Source organism: Thermobia domestica, chromosome 11 (assembly GCF_964235325.1).
Source record: "Thermobia domestica chromosome 11, izTheDome1.hap1.1, whole genome shotgun sequence".
In the NCBI taxonomy this organism is placed as follows: domain Eukaryota; kingdom Metazoa; phylum Arthropoda; class Insecta; order Zygentoma; family Lepismatidae; genus Thermobia; species Thermobia domestica.
The window spans coordinates 100,504,544-100,526,282 of NC_137464.1; the positions used below are offsets into that span (position 1 = coordinate 100,504,544).

Sequence of the window (21,739 nt, forward strand, 5' to 3'; positions counted from 1 at the left end):
TTCCTCTGTCCATTCCCCATACCTTTGCACAAACATTTTCCTTGCATCCTTATGTTTCTTTGTCAGTTGCGGTTTTCTTCGCGGATTTTTCTTGTCTAATCCAAAAGATTTCAGTCTAGACACTACTGTTGAATGGCTTACTCTAATACCTAACTCAATTTCCATTTGTGCAGCCAGTTGACGTGAACTCATGCCTCTTTTCTGCAACGCTAGTGACTTCAGTTTTCGATCAACCCTCGCAGATGTTTTTTTCTTCCTTCCACACCTGTTTCTAAGCGAACAGTGTCCAAATTCTAGCTGTTTCTTAATGATTCTTGACACTGTAGACTGATGAACGTTAACTTTTCTACCAATTTCTCTTTGACTTATTCCTTCCTTGTGTAGGGCCAATATTTGTCCTTGTTTGCGCGGTGAAGTGTCTCTCAAGCTCATGATTCGTCAAATTAATAACAATCAATTCGCATTAAATACACTGCTTATATATTTATAAACTTCAGAACACTATAAAAGGAAACATTGCAACACCAATCAGGCAAACAATCACGCGATAAAAACAATGTGCATTACTTTATCAATCTCCACTCGAACTGCATATGCAGTTTTTCAACAACACTAGCCAACAACAGACCCACCTAGCGACAAAAAGGGGAAACAAATAACAACAAAACAAAAGACTGTGTAAGAGAACCACACGTGATTTGTTTTTATGAAAATCTATGAATGCATATCACTACTAAAAGTAACTACTGTTATTCTTTACATGTCCTGCCATACTTTTAGCAAGTGATGCAGTTATTTTTTTACAAACTGTAGTATGTACTCTATCCAAATATTCATGTTTCAGAATCCTAAGATACTTCCGCAACAATTTTTATAGAGGTAGTAGATGAGTACTTCAAATTATATGCTCGTAGCCATACTCCCTCTATAAAATTGTTGCGTGAGTACTTTAGGATCCTGAAACATGGATTTTTGGATAGTGCACATACTAGTTCCTAAGTGAAGTCTTGACCCGACTACGGTAGGTTCATCGTTTTGGAGCTATAAACCTTTAAAGTCCATTTTTTCATGTTGTCGGCCGCCTATAACTCCGAAAGGAAGCATTTATGCACCCAGGTTGGTCTATACTTTTCGCCTTATCTTGCTGTCAGGAATCACTTCCCTAACGTTGTCAGTGTTAATATCCAATATATTAAAGAATGTACATAAAAAATACATAAACATACTAAAGTATGAAATAACAATATACAAAATATTAATGGAATAAAAGAAAAAAAAGGAAAAATGAACTGCTACAGAAATTAACAAGTAAATTTCCTACTTGTAAGTGCTATTACTTCTCCAAATGAAATCGGACTTCCTAGATTCACCCGGTATTCAGAGATGACAGGACTTCGGACTTCTAGAAGTTATCTATCTTCCGGTGTCGGGTAGATTAATTCAATGCACTTATTTCTATATTGCGAATTTTTTGTATTTCTTATGCAAAGAATAAAAGAAAGATAGAAAATGGCTCACATAATCAAATGCTTGTGTGTGAGCCTGATTCTCGTGTTTTATTTATTTATTTTCTTACCGTAACATGTGACGTTTATAATTCTTAGTTTTAGCTAACAATAGTTTTTTAAATACTTTTTGATTATTTTAACCACTGTAAAATTAACCTTTTATATACTTTGAAATTACTTTCCTCTTTGATTCGGAGTGGGAGTTCATTATAGATCTTTTGAGCTCTGTGATATGTTTGATATTGAGTTATGTATTTACTCGTTGCTTTAATTTCTAAATTTTTGTTTGTTACTTGTCGGGTTATATACATACGTTTTATTACATCCCATTTTTTCTATACTTTTTAACATATATTAATACCTTCTGCAAATATAATTTTGTAAGTGGTAACACTGAAAATTGGTTATAGAGTCTATCTAGTCTACTTTCAAGTCCCTTTTTTAAACATATTCTTACAATATTATTTTGCTGAACGATCGAAGGTTTTAAATGAGTAGGATAAGCAGCACCCCAAATTAATGCACCATATGTAAGTATACTATTTACAAGAACATAATATACAGTACGTAATATTTTTATGTTTACAATGTTTCGTAATTGAACAAATTTATATAATAATTTTCTTAGTGTTGTGGTGATATGTGTAATGTGAGGAGACCATTTTAGATGCTTATCAATAAATATACCTAAGTATTTTATTTTCACTAATAAGAGGACTACAGTTACATTTTTCAGTATTTTGACAATAATGCAATTTTAGTGACAGATTTTCCGGCTGTTCTGTTAAAGTTGGCGAAAACGTTATATACCTGTTTTTTTCAGCATTTAATACTAAGTGATGATTATCAAGCCATTGTTTTATTTTCTTAATTTCTGCTTCAGTTTTCTTGAATACATCTGTCCATGTTTCACTAGTAAATATAAGAGAGGTGTCATCAGCAAATGATTGTATATGCCCGTCCATTTTTAAATTACACTGGGCCTAATACAGTTCCTTGTGGGGACTCCTTGTTTTACATATGAATAATTGCTTTGAAAATTACCTATTTGGACGGCCTGTTTTCTGTCTTTCAAATAACTGTTAAACCAAGATAGCGATATACCCCTTATTCCGTATCTTTCTAGTTTATTTAAGAGAATTTTGTGTGATATTGTGTCGAATGCTTTAGCTAGATCTAGAAAAACTGAAATTACTTTTTCAGCTTTATCAGCATTTTTACAAACAATTTGTTAAATTGTATACCGCATCTGATGTACTTTTACCTTTTTGAAGTCCATATTGATTTGAAGAAAAGAATTTATTTTGTTCAAGAAAATTAACTAATCTTCTCTTTATATATTTTTCTAACAGTTTAGCACCGTTACTGAGGATTGATATAAGTCTATAGTTATAGGCCTTTGAGCCTTTTTTTATATATAGGTTTTATTACAGCAGTCTTAAAATCATCAGGAAATACACCTGTTTCTAAGCTTAGGTTAAAGACATACTGCAAAGGTTTTAATATATTTGATTTCATGTTTCAATACACTTGCTGATAATCCATCTATACCAGATATTGTTTTTGGTGATAATTCATTTTTGAAGCGTTCAATTTCCTGTTCAGTGATTGGAGTGAAGAATATAGAATTTACTACTTTAGTTCGTGATTTTTTTTTTCTTTTTTTTTTTTATTGCGCCAACTGCAAAAATGCTTATTAAAATTTTCAACTGTTAACATTGGATCACGTTCAAACGTTACTAGACCATTTTTAGTGTTTAATTAATTTAATTCTACATATTTTTTTGTCTTTAAAATCTATATGTGTTAGTACCTTCCATAATTTACTAACATTGTTATTACATAATGTAATTTGTTTTCTATAGTTGTCATTTTTAACTTCTTGTGTTGTGTAAATTTATTTCTGTACCTTCTGTAATATTCCTTAAATTCTAAATCGTTTTGATATTTTATTACTAAACGACTTAATATATCTCTTTTTCTTAGAGTTTACTAATCCTTTTGTTATCCATGGTTTTATTTTGCGATATTTGCTACTTTTTTATTTTTATTGTTAATACGTGAATTGCTTATACAATTTTTCATCATATGGATGAAATTCGAAGTTGCAGTGTTAACACAATTACTCTGTATTACCTGATTTCAGTTACATTTTTTTCAATTCTTCATTTAATAAAGTATAATCTATAAATGTTGTTTCATATGACATTTTTTTCCCTCTTTTGCATTGTAATGGGAACATTTATACTAGTGAGAAAGTGGTCAGTTATACTTGTTTGCAACGCAGCTGATGTGACATTTAGTGGACTTTGGTGTTTTTAAAAAATACGATCTATACAAGTCTTACTATATTCTGTGGTGTTTTTAAAAAATACGATCTATACAAGTTTTACTATATTCTGTAACTCTAGTGTGTTTATGCTTGAAACATAACCATGATTGTATAGTAAGTTTAAATACGTGTCTATATTTTCACAGTATTTGTAACTTAATATATCTAGATTGACATCACCTAAAAGCAAAGAGCAAATTGATGAATTTTTAAGCTCATCATTTAGTGATTGTAGAAATGCTTTTTCATCACTACTTGGAGTCCGATATATAGCTATTATATTACAACCTTCTGCATTGTTTAAATGTAAGCGCATTCCATTGGTGTCAGCAAGATTCAGTTCTGTTACCTTGTCAATGTCAACTTGCTCGTTTACAAATATCATGACCATCCACACGTATTAAAGACCTATTTGTATAATAACAGCGATATCCGTTTATATTAATGTTACAAGTTGCTTCAATTTCCCATATTTCTGTTAAGACAATTATATCTACACTTATAACAATATTTTGTAACAATACTAAAAATTCATCTAATTTTTTTTCTAACACTTCTAATATTCGATTAAATAATTGTAATCCCTGTTTTATCACTAAATAATTCATTAAAAGAGTCTATATCATTACAAATGTTTGTGTCTATAATTTGATATAAGAAAATTTCATTAATTACCTGTTCCATCTTGAGTTAAGTTGACAGTCCTCTTCAGCCACTTACTTTTGCATGTTTTGTAGATCTTCTAGCTTTTTAATATGTTTCACTTGGGATGTTTCGTCTTTCCTTAGAAGCACTATTCCATCACGCACCCAAATAAATCGGAAACCGTTGTTCCTGGCGAATTGTTTTGTTTCGTATAGCATAGATACTTACGTTTAATTCGTATAGCACTTTTCGATTGTTAATTGTTCGATGGTGTTAATTGTTCATTAACAAAAATTCGATTGTTCGGGAACTCAGGTTTGACTTCTGACGCTAGTAAGCTCTTTTTTCTCGAAATTTCTGAATCCAGTTGTCCCTAATTACTTGGAAGAAAGTTCAGCTATAATTATTTTGGGCTTGTCTCTTCTTGATGTAGGCAGTGTATATGATTTTTGTATATCTTCACTTTTTGTTATTATTCCATCTGCCTTCGCTACCTTCATTACCATTTCATTGGTTTGTTCTTTTGTCTCGGGAATTCCAACTATTTCAATAGTTTCCTCTAACTGCTTTTGTTCTAGTTCACTTACTTTGTCCTCTAGTATTCCAATTGCTTGTTTCATTTTTTGTTTTCTATTTCCAAAGTTTCCGAGTTTTTCGTTAGATTACTAACGGATTTCTTTAGATCACAAATTTCCTTAGTAAAGTCATCAAGTTTATCCGATAGAAATTTTATGGTTTTCTCTGAATCACGAATATTATCTTTCATTTGCATAATTTTTGGCATATTTGCATGAAATTCACTCACTTGCTGCACTAGCTTCTTCAAGTCAGTATCTTGGTTTAGTGTACACTCCGCACTATTGCCCGATTTTCACACATCGCCCTTCCACTGTTCTTTTCTTGCTCCTAGTTTTCGAATATTTTCAGCATTTTTCAAGGATGTACACTCATGTCCAAAATGATTTCGCGTATCTATAACTGTCTTCTTGTAAGAATATAATTTGATAATGATCTTTCAGGGTACTTTTAATACTGATATTATGTGTATACTCACAGTACATTCTTGAAAAATGTATATTTGTATATTTGTGGTAAATTTCATAGAAAAAGAATTATAAATAGGAAAATTAGAATGAGTAAAACAAAATGTTGCTAAATGGACAAGAAAGTTTTATTTTCGTTTTATTGTTCTTATATACTGCTCTCTTGACATGAAATTTGCCACATACGTGTCTTTGCCGATTATACACACACACTAACATTATAAGAAATACCTGACGAATTCATTATCAAATTATGTTCCTACAACAGTATATTTATAGACATGCGACAATAATTTTGGACATGAGTGTACATTTGGCGTGAAAATAATTATCACAACCACCGGTACACGAAATAATTTCTTTCAGATTTACGGCTGAAATTTCTTTCGTGCAACTACCACACAAATCAAGACATTTGCAATGAAAGCAAATCTGTAGGAGCGATTGTACTACACGTCTTGCTTGCACGAGCGCTGACACTATATATATATATATCGATTCAACGTCCCAAGAATTGGTTTAATCTTCTTTTAACCCTCTGTTCAGTCCAAAAGTAGTAAAAAGTCAGGTTTCAACGTTGATCACCATAAAACAAAATGAGTAATAGATGGGAGATGGTATCGGCATGTCAACGAAAGATACCATCTCCACTCGTAATAACATCTCTACCCAAAAACCAAAAAGTATAACAATTTACTAATGATTTCGGTTCAACGTTGATCGCTATAAGATTTTTTTAAAAGCAATAGATAGGGCAAATGGTTTCTTCGATTCAGTGTCTTAAGAAAATATGCATCTCAACCAGTCACGCACTACTAAAACCTACACTGTTAGAAATTTATGCACTCATAGAGTAAAAGCAGTATGAGAACGAAAAACAGTTTACTGGAATCAATTCAACATTCCTAAATATGTGTTCAGTCTTTTCCGTTAATCCCCAATTCAAACCGAAAGTTGTGGAAATCATTCGTATGCTGTTTGAATATTGATCTTAGTAAAATAGAAGCGGTAAAAGGTATCGAGAAGCTGATTATTGAAATCGATTGAGCGTCTCAAGAAAACATGCCATCTTCACCACTAACATTATATTTAAATCTGTGGAGGTTGTAGAATTTACTAGTACTTGTAGTTTTGATCATCATAAAGCAGATAGTGACAAGTAGTTTTATGGAATTGTTTTAGTGTCTCAGAAACACTTTACTAAAAGCGAAAGTGGTAGAAATTTACTAGTACTTCCGGTTTTATTATTGATTTCCTTAGAGTAAAAATGATAAGAGAGATGGAGAAGTAGATTTTTGAAATTAATTTAGCGTCCAAGGAATAAGTTCCATTTCTTCTAGTGGCTATCTGTTCAAACCGGAAGTGATACAAATCACCCATTTCCGATTACAAAGTTAATGGAGATAACAAAAAATTATAATAAATAATGACAAACTCTTTTTTGAAATCAACTCAGTGTCTTGAGAAAATATTGCATCTTCTATATCTGTACAAAGAACAAAAGTGGTTGACTAGACTTCCGGTGTAAACATTGATCACCATAGAACGAAAACCGTAAATAATGGCTTTCTGATATGGATTCAGATTTCCAAGGAAAAGTTCTATCTCTATCTTTCTCCCTATATTGAAACCAGAAGTGATGTAAATTATGTTTATCAGTTTCTTGCTCACCGTAGTGAAAGATGAAATAGATAGCGAGAAGCAGGTTTTTGATATGGATTCAGTAACACAAGAATAGTTTCCATTTTCGACTTTACTCCTCAATTTCAACCAGAAATAATATAAATCTACAATTATGGTTTTAATATTGATTCGCATAAACTGAAAGTGTTAATAGAAAGTGAGAAATTATTTTGTATGGATTTAGTATCCGACGATCAGATTACCTAGTATATCTCAGCTTTATTCTCCTACTGAAACTAGAAGCAGGGGCTGCGGTGGCTCAGTGGTAGAGGGTTCACCTCTGGTGCGAGGGGTCCCAGGTTCGATCCCAGCTCGCGCAAGTGAACTTTATAATGGACAGACACTGTATGCACGGGTTTTCTTCCGTTCCCTGCCACTTTCTTCATTCCCCATTTCATTTCTCAACATCACCGTCTCCTTTAGCCTACGTGGCATAATCGTGGGACGTAAAACAAATATTGCATTTTTTTTTAAATTCTCATTTTGAAACAAGATAATAATAATTGTAATACATAGCAAAAAAACATGTTCTAAAATAGAATCATCTTCAGACGACCAAGTTTCGTCTCTCACAATATATTTTTATTGCAACCGAAAGTTATAGATCTGTTTCAATACTGATTTCGCATAGTTTGAAAGTCTGCTGTATTTTCACACGTGTGAAACGAAACTTAATTGTTTTCTTACACAATGTTTCTCCTTGGCGCGAAATGCTGAAAAACTAGAGGAACATCCTTCTGTTTTACCTTTCGCTCAAGGATATATATTAGTCAAAAGAATGAGTTGAGTTGGTTTTGAGTTTAACGTCCTGTTCAGCAGCGAGACTATATGAGACGTGGACCTACTGATTAACGTGGAATCCGAACCACTTAAGCTCCCGCCGGGAATCGAACCCGGGTCTCCCGCGCGAAAGACGCGTACGCTAACCGCTTAGCCACGAAGGAGTTCTAGAGTCAAAAGGAGGAGGTATGTTTTGATTTAGTATATATGTATTAATGTACTATATTGCATATCTGTAGTATATTTATATTTTCTTACATTCATATCCTTTGCAATAGAAGGCTGATTCTTTATTTAAAAAATAACATAATTTTTGGTAAACAGGATTTGAAACCATGCTAAAAGGATCACCTGTTTACAGACTCGTTACGCCAATCACTACGTCACAAAGACTTGAACTTTTTTTCCAGCTGTGTATTACTGTCTTGATCGTGTGCCCGTACACGAATCATGTTTATGACATTTCTTTTATTTTTATTTAGGCTACTCTGTTGTCATTTTTTATAACTTTTTTACATATTGCAATTATACATATATTTAATTGGCAGCATTGTCCAGATGGGCTGTTTATCTAGGAAAACTATGCGTATTACTCTGTGGCAGAATGGAAGGAAAATAGATTTCTCCTGTAACCATAGATCCGAGGGACATAAGAATCTAGGTTCATTTTAGTCGGACTTTGTCTCTCGAAGGAAATCTAGGCTTTTGTGAATAGAAGTGTACCATTTGGGGAGGGGGTCAATTCCCAATATATATATATATATTTAACTATTACGTGATCCAGTATATCAAAACTGCCTAGTGGACTTTCGTCCGGTACAGCAGTCATTACAGTGGCTACCTACTGCTTTCACCTTAGCGATAGTAAACTATAAAATTCCACTATCGTTCATGATAGAAACTTAATCCTTGCTTTATTGTCGAGAATATACTCCAGGCGTAAATTTAAATACTGAAAATTTCCTACTCATTGCTACTGTTTTGAAATGTAGTGCCTGAACTTAAAAAAAAAAAAAAAAAGTCATGACACACATTCAGTTGCATTGTTTCACAGGAAATAACTATGAAACCGTTATATTTACACAAAAACATATTGAAATAAACAAAATTATGCATTTTAAGAGGTTTTTAAACAACTGAATCATAACTATGTTTTTAAAGATAATGGAAATAATTCATTGTAGTGCTGAGTGTGGATTTCTAAAAATTCAAAGATCAATAATTTTACATTGTCAACATGTGGCTCTGACATTGAATATATAGTATGAGTGAAACCATAGTGATTTCGGCAGAAACACTTGGTCTTTAGTATGTAGTAATCATATGTTGCGTTTCTAGCTTATCATTACAATATACGTGAGGTTCTTCACTAAGTCATGAGAATCATTAAACATTTCCATTGAAAGAGTGTGATGTTTTGACCAGGCTCAGAACGCGAATGCTGTGGTGATAATTTGGAAGAATGAGAAAAGTTTAGCATATTGTCATTACATTAGGCATTTCACATAATATGCAACATGGTAGGAACTATAGGAAAGAGAGTTATAAGTTCTGGCGTACGGGACTTGGCTCTGAGGTTCGAAGTCTCAGCTGATGGTAGTGTTGATGCAGTACTGGAAAGTGGATGTCATGATGGGAAGTCAAGACTGTGTAAGTTGCACTATGAAGTCTTGGTAAGATTGACATGGAAAGGCTTTCTTAAATACATGAAAAAAAATAACTAAAATGCCATCCCAGAACTTAACGACTTTATCACATAAGCTGAATTACTTCATGTCAGTGTGTTTCACGAGGAGTTGCAAGATATAATACATAATGTATCCTGTGTTCGTATTCTGAATCTCTTCAAGGATAACCAGGAATTCCTTCGAAACAAAGATGGTAATTTATCATTTTGAATGAGCAATGTTGCTATGGTAGAGATCGTTCTTGACCTAGTTAGAGCCTTCAGAGAAGTAAACTGGTTCTTTCACCTTGCTATGATAAGAGAGATGATAGCGTATATATATATGATAGGTAAAATTACGCGAGATTCCTATTGGTTTCTATTTAAGAATGATGGCTGCAAATTGACCGCCCGCAGTTATATAATAATTTCCCCAGAGCAGGATTCTCTGTACAGTTTGCAGGAAGCAATCCATTTGCAACAATTCCAGTTGACTAGGCAAAGGAAGCAGTTAAAAGTGACATTCAAACTGCCGGTAGAGTGAAAAGATATAGTCATCATCCAGGTTCGGTGACCAGGCATTATACAATAGCAAAGTACAGGTACACATATATTAGAATAATGACATATATATATTAAAAAAAGGTGGTTTACTACATGCTAATTTCGAATACAAAAAGATGTCATCACATTTACTTCCTAAGATACAGAAGGATGAAAATATACCATCATTTCTTTCTACAATGGAAGTCCTCGAAAACAAAAAAGGAAATTTCCTTTTACCATTTTTAAACAAGTCACAATGAAACTCAATGAAGTATTCATGGCTGCTTCCAGCTATTGAGGTTCAAAACTTCCGGTAATATACAAATGTCCAAGAAGTTTAGGACTTCCAATAAGGAATTTTTGTTTTCAAAGCAGATAGCACATTACTTTTCGTATAATCCTAGTGGCTGGAAAGAGAAAACTGAGCATGAAATTAGTTCTGCAGCACTCATTAAGACCACTTCCATGGGCTTTGAGCTTTGGCTGATGGAATCATGAAAAAGATAGACAAGGTCAAATGGGATGTGTCTTGTTCACAGGATTAGAAGTAAGCGAAAATCTTTTGGAGAGGTATCGAAGTGCATATTTACAGCACTTTAACGAGCTGGATCAAATAGCGACAGGATAGATTTTGTATTTGATGTTCAACTATAAATCGATAAAGAATTTGAGAGGATTAATCGAGGATCTGCCTCTAGTTTGCTGTATAAAAGCATCATGTCCAATCCAAATGTCAAACAGTGGAAAAAGGGTAGTTGCTTGCTCTGCGAGTAAAACAATAGTTATCGAGTTTCTTGTTAAAAAGTGGTGATTTCCCACATATCTCCAGAAACGATGATAAACTGTTGTAGAGAAAGCATGACTTGTGAAGATTTTCAGACGTCTCGGGAAGAAGCTGCCATCCGAATGCTTCTGCATGCAAAATATGCAAGTGTTAATCATTTATATGTGATCATTGTGATGACACCGAGGTTCTTATTCTCAGCCTTTCCTTCAGTGAAGATAACGTAGCCAGAAAGAGTGGTACTAAATATAGGGACTAGTAGTTTGATGTGTAGTGGGTTTCCTCTTCATTGAGGAAAGATAAACGATTTGAGGATACACTGTATCTTCACACGAAAAGGGGTATCAGGCAGTTATCTGGAAGAGAAGCCTGAAAAAGCATTCCAATAATCCTAGTCCAGGTAGCCATGGATGGCTATTCGAAGATGACCAACTAAAATGGAGTGAATTAAAGGTTCTCCAGATGTAATTTTGGAGTTCCTAGAATGCAAGTATACCAAAGAGTGTAGATCTTCTGGCTGTCAACATATTACCAACATCATGAAAGCACACCAGCCTGTAATTTCAGTCATGTAGCAACATGTTAGGAGATAGTATCATACTTAAGTAACATGTCAACTAGGGTATGAAGTCAAGGTGAGGGTATGATTAAAATACTTACGAGGCATGTACTAAATTAGACATAGAAAGTTCTACCATTTGCTTTGAAGATGATTTCAGTACCGCGTTACAAAAAATATTTTTCTCACATTGTATAAAATATTTTGGATTGTGTATCTCCCTCATGATATAAAGTATTACACATATAATAGTGACAAATAAACAAGCAATAAAATGAGAAAATATAGAAAAATAATACCTACACTTTGCAATATAACCTATGACTTAAAATGGAACATTTATATGCTTTGTCAATGTAAATAGGCGTATATATTCTCTTTCCAGCCTTAGAAAAAAGTAAATTTAAACAAACCCACGTGACTACCAGTGGGTCGATGACTAGTGATTGGTTGTTGGTCTCACTGCACTAGTATCCTACCGCAATATAATCCGTACTAAAATAATAATTTCAAATAAAGATATCTGAATTTATCCTGCATTTTGTGATAATAAACGCAATATATATAATATTTGACAAATGATGTAGCTTTATTTCAACCTCACCCGTATTTGGACATATAGTATTTACTGCGTATGCGTTCGCGCGCCTACCCCACTCATTTAAAATTATTGTAGAATGCAGAGTTTCATGGCGACAATGTGTGACAATAATCCATTTTCATCTCGTGTTAAAAAAAAAAAAAAAACATAAAAGAGGACAACAGGAACAAAGGCAATCACGTTTATATTAGGATTTAAGTCAAATACATATTTCCAACATAGGAGTAGTCAGTGTCAGTGCGTTAATTATTTACCAATCAACTGTAGCCTTACACTTTGGAAATTATGCGACGACAGTAAGCAAGCAGACGATTCTGTTGTTCGCGTCTCTTGCTGCCGAAGCACATGTGAGCCGCGGAGTAACACATATCGCTTTGTTTACGCGTTGTTCTAAGGCTGGAAAGACTTTACATTGGTACTTGTAAGGGAGTGTGATGTTTTTGTTTATTCATGTAACTACTGTGTCAATACTGCCTCATAAATAATAATGTATGAGATGTAAGAAGTAACGTCATTTACGGATAATTTATGAATACTCGTTTTTAACACATTTTACTGTGTAAGCGTGTATGATCAGTTTGTTTCAATGTTTTACGGCAGATTGCAATTGTAAACCTAGAAACTCAGTAATGATTACTACTTATTGAACACCATGTGTTACTGCCGAAATCAATAGGTTTCATTTATATTATGTAACTAGCAGCGTTCACCCCGCTTCGCTGCGGTCACCCCGGAACGCAATAAACTTTGTTACTTAGATAATTTTTACTTTTTCGCTTTCAAGTGATATGATAAAAACCATAGTAGATTCCAGTAAATGTTAACATTATATCGCCTGTCATTTATGTTAACCCGCCGAGTCACATGGTCATGCGGGTTGCATATAAATACGTTTATTTTTACCTATGATGAACTAATAACAAAGGATTTGTACGTATGGACACTTGAATGGTCCATTATCTCAAGACACTGGTAATTAAAAATTAAAGTGATATGATAAAAACCATCTAGGGTCCAAATCCTAATAACCCCCCAAAAATGAAAGAAATTGGTTCAGCCGTATTAGCGTGATGAGTTCACAAAGGATTTGTGCGTTCTCTTTTATATATATAGATAAGTCAGTCATATTATATTGACAACGTAATATTTCTGATATTTGAATTTTTAGGAAACCATATTTAGGACTGCATAAAATGAATTATTTCCGTTATTTTTAAAGGTACAGCTATGATTGAGGAGTCTTTCGGAAGCTCTTGAAACGGACGATTCTGTTCATTTCACGATGGTTTTGTGTAAATATATATTTGTATCATAGTTACTCCCATTGAACAAGGCAGTTGAATGTGTGATCGTATTATTATTATTATTTTTCAAGTTCAGATAATGGTGATAATGAATAGGACAGTTTCAGTATATAAATTTAGGCCTGGGAATATATTCTCGATAATGAATCAAGGATTAAGTTTCTAGCCTGAAAAGTAGTGGAATTATCGTTTAAAATTGCTATGGTGAGGTGAGTAGGCGACCATGTTGATGATGTCATATTTGACAAAATTGTGCTGGACGGAAGTTCCACTAGGCAGTTTTGACACGCTGTATCACGTTCAATTCAAGAAGCATTGGGGATTTTTGTCTCCTGAATGGTACCATTGACCAAACTTTAGATTTGGCTCAAGGACTGTATTAAGATTGAAAAATACATGTAGGAGAGATCTGGTGTACCTTTGTGACATAAATACAGTTGTTCCTTATTCCATTACTAATTTTTTTAAGGAAGGGGGAAGCACCTATTACGACTACTCATATTTATAATATAAATAAGCAGTAGCAACCATTACGTAACTGCGACATAAATATAATTGATCCTTATTCCATTGCAAAGAGTTTTCTCGTAGGCTCCAATCATTGTGTTTTCTGATGTTGCTGTAGGTATGAAAGTACGTAACAGTCTTAATAATAAATGAAATTAAGCTGCTATTTTTGTAGATTAAAAATAGTAAACAGCATGTTTTCTTTTACCTTACAGGTTCCTTACAAATCACGGTTTCATCAGCATCAAGGTAAGATAGAATTTGTTTAACTGTTTTAATTAATTCGTACGTAAATTAATTCAAAACTAGCCCTGCGAAAGAACGTCATTTCAGTATTATTTATTTTTCGTCTTCGTTTTTTCGAATTCTTCTAAAATTGTGATTGTATGCTGTAATTATTGACCTTACTTTAATCTTTAATTGCATGCTTCATATAGTTTAATTTTTTAAAATTATTTTTTAGAAATTTCGTGTAGTTGCTTTCCATAAATCTTTCATAATGTCCTGAAGTAACTCTACTCTCTGTGATTATTATTAATGTTTTGTAAGTTTCATATCTTAAAATTGCTAGTCAGATATGAATTTTTGTACTTCCCAAATTAGCTGAATGAATTTTGAAGTGATAATACTTCCTTCGTTCCAGCTTCAATATACAATATAGTCATCTATCGTATATTAGCTTTCTGAATCCTGATTTGGCATCAGCCACAAATAGAAATGTACTTCGTGTTGCTCGATCGCTAACAATGAAATATGTTGATTGGAACCTATTATGGAGGTAAAGCTATTCTTTTTAGCGCTTGATTTCCATAAAATATTAAAATTTTCACACGCGCAGCCTCTGTAGGAATCAAAAGTGCATGAAGTGGGTGATATGTCAGGACGTCTAATTATCTGGAAAACTTTGGAAACGGGAAGACCTTGAAGATTATATAAAATTTAACGAAATATAATTTTTACTTCGGAATGCCGACGTGTAAACATGTTGGAAGAAATTGTTTTCTGAACTGGTAAGGATCACTACAAATAAAATACTAGTCTGTCCTTCATCCAAGCATAATGTGCCAAATATGTAACTATGTCAATTAACATGAATTTAGAAATTGGGTAAATAATGCTTAGGTAGTACGTAATATCACATACTTCACATACAAATATTCGAAATTCCTCATTTGAAATTTTAAATTCATAATACAGAATTGTTATGAACTGATATCAGCAGGGTGTTGATTGAAGTTTAATAAAATTTTGTTAACTAGTATTAACTGACGCCTACGAAAAAGGTAAACTCTAAGTTTTTGATCTGAAAAAAAAAAATCCATCTAATCTTTTTCTGTTACATACACATTAATCTTGCTGTTACCGTTAATAAGAGTAAGAAAAATAGTTTTGGGTCTCCTAGTCAGATTTTTACTTTTCTATTCAGTCACTAACAGCGAATCAAAGATAGCACTAATTCTATTATAATTACTTGTGTATCGTTTGTTGTGAGGTCCGTCATTTCAAATTTCATATATCAGAAGAGAGAATAACAGTATTTGAGTGTAGAATTCCTTCGCATCTATGTGGTTAGCATACGCACCTTTGGCGCGGAAGACCAGGGTTTGATTTCGAATAAGAGTTCATGTATTCGAATCCCAGGTTGTAGGTCCACGTGTTATACAGAGTCGGCGCTAAATTCCAAGTCAACCAACCAAGTATTTGAATGTAGTGTTCTGAAATAGGTCCGAGTTGGAAAACTCTTGTCCGCGAGCTTCCACGTCGAGAATGGAATAAAACAGGGAGATGCGTTGTCGCCATTATTACTCAACTTTGTTCTGGATTATGCTATAAGGAAAATCAAAGACTGCAACCACGGCCTGGAGCTGAATGCTATTCACCAGGTTATGACGTATGCGGATGATGTAAATCTCATAGCGGATGATAGGAGAACAATAGAAAGAAATGCATTGGTCTTATTAAATGCTTGCAGTGACATTCGTTTAGAAGTACATGCAGAGAAAACTACATAAATACGAGGAAGTTCAACGGAATCGTAATACTGCAAATTATGGATGCGTCAAAATTTCAAATAATACTTTCAACAAAGTAGATACTTTCAGATATCTACAAACGTGTTCAAATTATTAGACTCAACATTCAATTTCTGAATATTTACTGTTCTTACAATATTACATGAGAAAATACGTTCGAACTTAGTCCAAATTACTACTTCGTAATTCTGTCCTAATTTCTAGTGGGTGTGGCATATGCTTTTCAATATCAATAAAACAAATGCATACATAACATTCAAATATAATTACTATAAAGTGTGTATATCCAAATTGGAAACAAAAAATGAAATGGAATACGTACAAGAAAATTATCTCTCACACAACGATTAATATTTCTTATGAAATCCCTTATTCTTTATTAAGACTTTTATCTTTGTGGCATCCTATGTACGAGTTTAGCACATTTTGCCTTTAAATTCAGCATCGTGATACCACAAATTATTGATCTCCTTGATCATTGAAGTTTGGTTCTAATGTGCTTCTTCTCTAGCTTTTCTTTCATGAAGCTCAAAAAGTTTTCAATCGGGTTCATATCAGGACTATTGCCTGGCCATGGAAGAATACTTATTTCGTTGTCCTCGAAGAATTTTGTCACAGCTTTGGCCCGGTGGCATGGGGCTTCATCATGCATAAAGATGAATTGTACATCATCAAATCAGAGTGGTCTGGGAAAGCAGTTCTTCTTGAAGAACTTGTAGGTATTGGTCGTGCTTCATTGTCCTCTCTACTATATACAGTCTTCCAGGTCCGAAGACAGAGATCACATCCCAGACCATGACTGAAGTAGGATGCTTCACAGTTTATTAAAGACATTCCAACTTGAATTCCTCCTAGGTCAACGTCGTACATATTGTGAACATTCATCAGACACAAAGATACATAATTCATCACTGAAACAGACTATTCTCTAATCGTCAGCAGTCCAATATTCTAGGCCTCTTGCCCATTCGAGGCGCTTCTTTGCCATGATTGGAGTAGACTTTGTTTTCTTTTTTGACCGTGTGCTTTTATTCTCTCGACACAAAGAATCCTTCGAACACTTTCAGGTCAAATGTCGGCGCCATACTCAGCCATTTTTATGCGTAAGGCTATTAGAAGTTGCACTTCTGTTTCCCAGAGCCAATCTTTTTAGTTTTCGAATACCTCTTAGCGATAGCATTGGTTTTCGCTCACACTTCCCAACCCTATTTTGACTCTTGTTCATTTCAGCAGAAATTCTGCTGACAGATTTTAGTTTTCTCACAACTCTACTAGCAATGTGTTGCCGTGTATATTTTATTTCCACCAGAAGTATTTTGTTAACTTCCATTTTACGGGGAGAAAGGTCTTTTGCTTTTCCCATTATGCTGCAATTACAGGACTACAGAGAATAAAAGATTGATACACGAAACACGTCACGATCATTTTAAACTGGCCCATTTGAACTGTTGAACGCTTTGAATGTCGTTACCTTCTTACGACAGCAACCACAACACTTCAGACTAACTTGTTGATAGGAACCACAATAGCTATCTACAACTGAAACACTACTTTCAGAATTCCCCTCACTAATACCATCTGCGTGATATATACCACTTCAACTGTACAGTAAACAAATGAAGGATCCTATATTGGTGGTTTAACCATTAAATTAAATGTTCTAGAACTTTGAAATTAGGACTCCTACATCAATTTTGCATTTTTCGGGCTTGAGTCGAATAATTCGAACACGTCTGTAGGATCAATATTAGCGGACCAAAATCATATCCATGAAGAAATTGTGTGTTGACCGAAGGCAGGGAATTCGTGTTATTATTCAGTTCAAAATCTTTCGTCGTCGCGAATTCTGTCGAGGAATTTAAAGCTTAAAATATATAAAACGACAATCATGTCTGTTGTGCAATATGGTTGTGAAATATGGTCGCTTGATCTGAGGAAAGAACGCAGACTGAAAGTGTTTAAAAATAAAACCCTGAGACTAATATTTGGACCCAAAGGAACGGGAATGGAGAATGGTGGAAACATCATAACGAAGAACTGTGTAATTTATATGGTTTACCAAACATTGTTAGGGTCATCAAGTCTAGGAGGCTCAGGTGGGCAGGTCATGTGGTCAGAATGGAAGAAAGTAGGAACACTTTCAAAGTTTTGACTGGAAATCCAACCGGAAAACGTCCGTTAGGAAGACCTAGGCGCAGATGGGAAAACAATATTAAGATGGATCTCACAGAAATAGAAATACAAAGTAGAAACTGGGTCCAGTTGGCTAAGAAGTCAATGGAGAGCTTTTGTGAACGCGACATTGAACGTTCAGTTTCCATAGGCCATAGTTAGTTAATTCTGAAATAAGCTTTAATATTATAAATTAAAGGCTTGTAATTCTGTTTTGCTTTTCATTGCAGGGCGAAAACTTTGTTCGTGGGCTCAAAGGTGTAACAGTGGACAATTTTCAAAATAGTAAGTTTTTGGGTGCTCATAAATTTTAATTAAAAATTGCATGCTAAATTCCAATTTCTGATTTTCTGTGTTTAATGTTCTAAGTACTTCGATACTTACGAAGGAAGAAAAAATAATTAGTAATGTTGAAACTAAAATAGGTAGTCGTAACTCGTTTTTCCATTCTAGTAATAAACACAAAAGTTAGTTTTGACTTCGAGGCTAGTGATCACTTGTTAATTACTTTGATCAGATGTTATTGTGTTAACAGAATGTTACACAACTATATGTATGAGTTTTTTGAGTTTCCTTTAAGCCACCAGAGAAGACGTGAAATGGCGAAACGCAGATTTGTCAAATCTGTGTATTGGAGATCGCGCATGCTTCATACCGAAAGACATTCGAGTGTTCTCATTGTAGAGTAGCATCTTGATGAGAATATGAGTCAGTACATGTGAAAATGATCCGTCAACATTCTATCGCTGAAGAGAGAGGTTGGAACATCTTCAAAATTGTCATTAAAATATACTAAGAATGTGGTATACAACTGAGTGGAGGGGAAAAATGGTCAGGAGGATAGGGGCGATTTCTAAGTCGATCAAAGTTATTGACATGATGACCACAACAGGTCCTGATTTATTGTTTCACATTCAGCTAGAGGAAGCGTACACATTCCACGTGAAAGCTAAGGGTTTAGACCCGAGAACTTACCAAGAACAATCGCACTGTGCTATAAAGATAAGGGCAGCGGTCAAATACAGTATGCAGAAAAAATTACAGGTACTGTCTGTTATCATGTGGGCTAATTATGAATATTAAACATACTATTTGGTTGCGACATTGTGCTCTAGTTTGTGTACCACTACTGCCGACGCAAGGACAATGCTCCTTACCAAAAGTTCTTCGAATAATTGTTAAATATGTAAAGACATTCTTGGTTTTCAAACGCATCGATGAGTTAGATAATGTGCGTAAGCGTTCTATTGGAACTGGCTTTGTTAATGGAGAAATATATTTGGAAGAGTGCGTGAAAGACCACTGCTGCTCAAAATTTGAGAACGTTATAAAAGTTAAATCGTTTGGACCAGACTTCGCATCGTGTGACTACAACAATAACTACAAATAGTCTTACTAGTCGGGAATTGAGTTAATTTAAAAAGATCAAAACGTTGCACAAGCTAGACCAATTGAGGGTTGTTAGCAAAGCGACAAAACCAACAGTCAGTCTGCATTCATTAAAATGCATTGAGAATAATGTCATTATCAGTGTAGAAATCATAGCAGTTAGTGAAGGACCTTTGAAGATACTTGCATGCTATTAAGTATCGTAGTGTGTTTGCTCCATGTAAATAATGTAACATATACTCCCATGTTTGTGGCTCAGTATGGTTTAGGATTTTTTTTTTTTTTTTTTTTTTTGAAAAATAACTAATAGATTAATAAATTGACTTATGTGTATCATGGGTGAAGGGGTAAAGTGGCGTAACTCGAAAAATCGTGATTTGCTATGACCACCATCCATCCTCATTTAACCTGCTCTGTTAACCATAAAAATTTCATAGTTGAGTTTCTTATATTAACGGAGATGTAAACTTTTTGAAAATGGCATATCTTGAAATGAGTAGCACGGTATAACCTTAAAACATGAAATTTTAAATCGCTATGCTGTATAATTATAAAAATCAACATACGCCCTTTAGCCTCTTCACCGACGATATATCAGGTACTTTTTATTGAATTCGATTGTTTTTACCTCAAGGATTGATAGAAATTGAAGCAGTGTATATATATATATATATATATATATATATATATATATATATATATATATATATATATATATAATTAATCAATTAGTCTTGAGTATCAGTTGTAGCTATTATATCCACTTTAAATATGTTCATTTTTCAGTTGGGTGCACCATTCAACATCAAGAGTTTATGTACTTTCTACGAGGGGCTTTCGAACATCTGTTGTGCTACGTAAGTTGCTTTATGAACTAATTACAGATTTTGAATTTCAAATACACCATTCAATTTTGTTCAAGAATTAATCTTGTTTTTTGTTAGCTCTTTTACTTGTGATCTCTTTTCTCATGGGAACATGTGTATCATTTTGTTATATAAAACTTAACTATATAAAGCTTAATATTAGACTGTGGTTCTCCAGCTTGTTTTAAAAATATTTTAAAGGTATATCTTTCCTAAGGATAAGGTATGTAGAGGTACCCATTCATCTTGCTCCATGTTTTGCGTTGTGGGTGAGCTAATAGACTCTAATCTAGTTATAGGTAGCCAATAACGGTTTTGAGATTCAAATGAAGACATGGTGAAAAAGTCTTTATAATCAGCTCAGAACATACAGATACCACCATTTGAGTTTATATTTGTGATACTATGCATTGTAGAAGGGAGCGAAAATTATTATTGGAGATTTTCATCGCTTATCCTGTATAAATTCCGCTGTTTTTATAAGAAAAATAAACAAATTTACGGAATTTTCGCGTAACATTTTGTTTCTAATCGGGGTGGAGAGGGGGTAAATTGACTCCCGTATTGTTGACTGATTTCAACCCCAAGTAATTAGAATTCTGAGAGAGCTTTATAGAACGTAAAGATCATATTCCATCATATTCTATTAAAGTCGAATCATTTTTACCAAAGCCATTTTTTTAATTGAGGGAGGGGGAATCCATTAATTTTGAGATCACTGGGAAGCCTCAAAGGAAACATACGACATATAACTTAAAGATCATATCATAGAACATATTTTGAAGACTTTAACCTCAAATGATAGGGATGATTGGAAAGGCTTAAAGAAAATATACACCATATTACATTAAAAATTGAATAATGGTAGTAAAAGCTATCGAGGAAAGTTATTTTATCATACTATATACAGTAAACTTCGAAGTTTGGGAGAATTTATCCCAGTTTATCCGCTTATCCTTGAACGATTTCAGCTAATGGGGATAGTCGAGATTCCCCCTCCTCCAAAATTATAGTATGTTTTATTAAAATAAAATTATTTTCACAAAAAGTTACAATACGAGGTTGATTCTATCGCCTTATTCGTGATGGATAAAACGTAGAATGCAACCCTAAACAGTAAGGTTAGTTTGGAAAGTTTTACAAGGCCATATACTAAGTTTAATTAAAATCGGGGTAGGTTTCACGAGAGTTGTGGAACAGACAGGCACACAATGTCGGTTGAGTCGAATAATAAAAAGCTCATTACGCTCTTTCCTATAATGGTAGGGAAACAGATTCAGCATTTTTGTACTCGCATTTATTGTGCTTCCGTGATCATGTT

General features: G+C 33.8%; 1 protein-coding gene across 1 annotated transcript in view; it reads left to right on the forward strand.

Moving 5' to 3' along the window:
* LOC145664323 (dihydrolipoyllysine-residue succinyltransferase component of 2-oxoglutarate dehydrogenase complex, mitochondrial-like) overlaps window positions 1-21,739 on the forward strand; it is a 108,803-nt gene that overhangs the window by 15,961 nt on the left and 71,103 nt on the right. Inside the window, exons 2-4 of the mRNA XM_081730893.1 lie at window positions 14,174-14,207; window positions 18,394-18,448; window positions 20,339-20,409. Of these exons, the coding sequence (XP_081587019.1) occupies window positions 14,174-14,207; window positions 18,394-18,448; window positions 20,339-20,409 (160 nt within the window). The remainder of the gene's footprint in view (window positions 1-14,173; window positions 14,208-18,393; window positions 18,449-20,338; window positions 20,410-21,739) is intronic.